The following is a 4,614-nucleotide window of genomic DNA, read 5'->3' on the forward strand; positions in this document are numbered from 1 at the left end:
CTTCACCAGTCCAGTTAAAATGTTCAGATAAAAAGAATATTATGCATTCAAACATGGTTATCAAGTTTTCATTCTAATTAATAAAGTTCTATCATTAAATAATACTTGATCATATTATAATGCTTGACTGACTGATGTTAAGAGTGTACTTTCAGGTATTTAAAAAGCTGTGCCATTTTCCAAACATTATATATATTTAAGTATATTAAATAGAAAACAGTTATTTTAAGTTGTAATAATATTTCACAATAATATGTTTTTTACTGTTTTTCTGATCAAATAAACGTAGCCTGTGTGAGCAAGAGACATTTCCAAAAAAAAAATAAAGATCTACCTAAACATCTATCTATATATAGATAGATAGATAGATAGACAGACAGACAGATAGACAGATAGATAGGTAGATAGATAGATAGACAGATAGATAGATAGTGTATTACTAATTATGTAATTAAATGCTGAGGTCATGTGATGTAGCATTCTACCGTTTAAAATTTTTAAATGTTTTACTTACTATTTTTAAAAAAATAGTAACCAGTATACAGTATATAGTGTTTGACATAGTATATAACAGTATCAGTACCAGTAGTTAGCACGCTAGTAACTATTTCGAAACAGTCACCGTCAGGATTAGATTCACAGCATCCCTATATTTAAAACACTATGACAGGGAGTTTATCTTGGATTAGCATATGCTACACTATGATCTAAATCTGTTCAAAATGCAAAATGTGGTTCAACGCAGACAGATTGACCAGCTACACTGCTGAGAGTGGATTTGTTGTGACAAAATAGGAGGGGAGTCAAATGAGTCCAAACTGTAAAGACACCATCTGTCTCCGTCCGTGAGATAAAGACATCAACAATCGGTCTTCATCGCAGCCAAAACGATCAAAGAGTCAAAGGAAAAACAAACACTAGTTTTAGGGAGATCACCTATTACCAGATTTCCCAGCGGGCTTGTTGTGACAAGTGGTCATTCAGTCATTAGGACCATCTGCAAACCTGTCTCATCGAAATACAGAATACAGAATTTCCTCTACAGTACTTTGTGAAAAAGTGGATTCAATCTGTTTAATACTTTTCTGACCTACTATATGACAAAAAGGACCGTTACAAAAAGACAAAAGATCCTGTAGATCCTCCCATGTGATATCCTGTGTTACCTGTCTGCTGGATCTTCCTGAGCCAACTTCTCCACAACTTTAAGTGCCGCCTCGAGAGACGTGCTGGTTTGCTCAAGTCGTTTGTGGACCAGCACGTTCTGGCCTTCCGTCACAGCCTGTGACTTTCCTGCCAGTACAGACTGACCTTGAGGTGCTTTGTTTAGTGTACAGCGAGCCAGAGGACTACATGGAGGTGAGACGGCAAAGGCAACGCTCTGTACGACACTGACTGTCCGTCCTGAAGAAAATTGACGACAGCCAAAAGGTGGAGATAGAACAATAATTTAGTAGAGCATTAGTTAACAAGTAGAACCATGGGCAAATGTTTGTGAGAATCCCAGGGCTAGTTTTTTAAAATATATATATAGCATCAATCATTAACTGAAACTAAAACTATTATTCAGCGTTTTTGGTCACTGAAATAAATGTGAAATAAAATATAAATATTAGATGAAAAGAATTAGAAATGTTGCACTGGCAATGAACAGAAATATGTTATATATATATATATATATATATATTAATAGTAATGTAGTTGTTAAGTTTAGGTATGGGGTAGGGTTGAGGGATCTAAAATATGATTACGCAGAATAAGGCATTAATATATGCTTTACAAGTACAAAATAAACAGCCAATATGCTAGTAACATGCATGCTAGTTAATAGTGAGAAATGGTCCTTAAAATAAAGTGCTACCCCATTTTTGTGACTCAGAAATACATCATATTACAAAAGAAAATGGGCTTACACATTGATTTTAACAAATGAAAAATTCCAAATAAAGCATCAATTACAGCTGATATTTACAGCTGTAAATAAAGACAGGTTAAGTTGAACATCTTTAAATGCCTCTAATGTGTGATCAGATCACCTCTGCATTATTTACATCATATCATGCATATAAAGACCAATTTTCAGATACTTGGGTGCTGATGTAATTTATTGGTAATTGGAGGAAATAAATTCTGATGTTTAAAGCCGAGAATGACAAATAAGAAGATGTCATCTCTAACATGCATTCAACGCATCTTGTTTTCAGGCATTAACACAATTATGCTGTAAATGAGCCTTTAAGACCTACACATTCATATTTTGACTACTGTTCAAAAGTTTGGGGGTCAATAAGAATTTTTTTATGTTTTTTAAAGTCTCTTATTCTCACCAAGGCTGCATTTAATAATCAAATAAATAAATAAATAGAGAAAAATTATTACAATTTAAAATTGTAAAAAACTTTTCTATTTTACTGTATTTTAAAATATAATTTATTATTGTGATGACAAAGCTGATTTTCAGCAGCTATTACTCCAGTCATCAGTCACATGTTCCTTCAGAAATCATTCTAATATGCTTATTTGGTGATCAAGAAACATTTCTTCTTATTAATGTAACAAACAGCTGTGCTGCTCAATGGTGTTGAGTAAACTGTGATATATTTTTTCAGGATTCTTTAATTGATAAAAAAGAAAAAAAAAATCAGCATTTATTTTAAATGAAATCTTTTGTAACTTTATAACGTCTTTACTGTCACTTTTAAACAATTTATTGCATCCTTGCACCCTTTCCTGATTTATTTCAGGAAAAAAAAAAAATCATACTAACCCCAAACTTTTGAACAATAGTGTATGTTTGGAAGTAGCTATGCATTTGTTCAAAATAAAAATGTTTTTAAAATAAATTTTTAAATAAAAATCCTAGAGATGCACCGATCGATCGGGATCGTAATCGGCCGATTTTCCTCATGATCGGCCAGGATCGGTGACCGGCCGGGCAGTCTCACTTCTTTCCGATTCCGAGCCGATCCGTTTTGTTACCAGCGGCACAGGCAATAATGTCAGCCGCGCATTCTCACTCTCTTCTCTCCGACGACCCCTTCTCCCACACACACACACACACACACGTCTCATTCGCTCCGGTTAAATCGTGCTTGTATTGCACATTATTTTAGTCATTCCCGCAGGTTTCGCGCTTACACCAAAAGCGCGCGCACCACCACTGATCTATATTAGTGGAGCGCACAAACCGCTCAGTGTCAAACAGCTTGTGAGCCACAAATACCAAAATGAGTGGCTAACTGCGCTAAAACGGTCAAATACATACAAAATTGTCAAAATGCCCATCTTGGCGAGTATCCAGTTAAACACAGTCAGTTTTGGAACGTTAAATAGTTGAGAAAGAGAACGCTAGTGATGTGTCGTTCGCGAACGAGCCAGCTCTAAGAGCCGAGTCTTTGTAGCGAACGAGAAGAGCCGACTCCCGTCGGGGAGAGCCGAATCTTCAGCCGGAGCCTTCTATTTTAGCCCAATTTAACAATTGTGAATGGTTTGTGTGTTGGTAAGCAATTTTTTTATTCATTGTTTTCATAAAAGCCTTATTTTTATGCATTTTTTCGTTACAAAAAAAAAAACATGCGGCTAATCACATGGGAGGATATAGACTATCATACCATTATGTGAAAAAAGGAAGGGGGACACACGCTCCGAAGATAGCGAGTGTAGTGGTAAAGGCCAGGTATACAGAGTGACACAGAGAGACGGGGGAGCCGGATTTAAACACAAGTGCGTTGGTTAAGGTAGGAAGACACTGCATTGTTGCAACATCGGTCCCTTCAGAGAGAGTCTTCTCAAAAACAGGACAAATAATCACAGAGGAGAAATCGCATCAGCACATCCAAGCTGAAGGCATCTGATATTTCTGAATGCCAACATGCACTAAAGACTAAAGTGTCTTAATGTTAAGACTTTTGCCTTTAGTTATTTATTTATTTATTTATTTGCTGTGGTTTTGTGTTCAATTGTTCAATTAAGGTTTTATTAAAATGTTAAATAATAGTAACTGTATTTTTTTGTAACGAAAAAAATGCATACAAATAAGGCTATTATAAAAACACTGAATAAAAAATTGCTTACCAATACGCAAACCATTCACAATTGCTAAATTGGGCTAAAATAGAAGGCTCCGAGTGATACTAAATGAAGAGCCATTTGGGAGCCGTAAGAGCCGGCTCTTCTTAGGGAGCCGAGCCAAAAGAGCCGAATCTTTGATAAGAGCCGGACTTCCCATCACTAGAGAACGCATGTTGTGTAACAGTATATTGGGTCCGTGGATAAACTCTTAAAGCCTGAAGCTAGAGCCTGTGCTGTAAAGGTTGCATAATAGAAAACTGCAACACTTTAACAAACATCAGTCCAGACATAAATTTATAATAAAGTCAAAGAGAAGGGAACAGAAGGTTGTACGGTACTCTGAGGCCCTGCGCACATGCAGCAACTTTACCTATTGGTTGTTTCTCCCAAAAGGTTGCTGTTAATTTGCATTAGGGGTTGCACAGACTAGTCGAATTTAAAGGGGTCCTATTATGCTTTTTCACATTTTCAACTTTAGTTAGTCTGTAATGTTGCTGTTTGAGCATAAAAAAGATCTGCGAAGTTACAAAGCTCAAAGTCCAA

The 4,614-nt window shown here is 36.0% G+C and overlaps 1 protein-coding gene across 1 annotated transcript in view; it reads right to left on the reverse strand.

The window, feature by feature from the left end:
* Positions 1-4,614, reverse strand: part of LOC107721987 (caskin-2-like) — a 70,505-nt gene that overhangs the window by 691 nt on the left and 65,200 nt on the right. The window contains exon 22 of the mRNA XM_016530216.1: positions 1,167-1,404. Coding sequence (XP_016385702.1) covers positions 1,167-1,404 — 238 coding nt within the window. The remainder of the gene's footprint in view (positions 1-1,166; positions 1,405-4,614) is intronic.

This window comes from Sinocyclocheilus rhinocerous, unplaced genomic scaffold, assembly GCF_001515625.1.
Source record: "Sinocyclocheilus rhinocerous isolate Xijiao unplaced genomic scaffold, SAMN03320098_v1.1 scaffold1385, whole genome shotgun sequence".
Lineage (NCBI taxonomy): Eukaryota > Metazoa > Chordata > Actinopteri > Cypriniformes > Cyprinidae > Sinocyclocheilus > Sinocyclocheilus rhinocerous.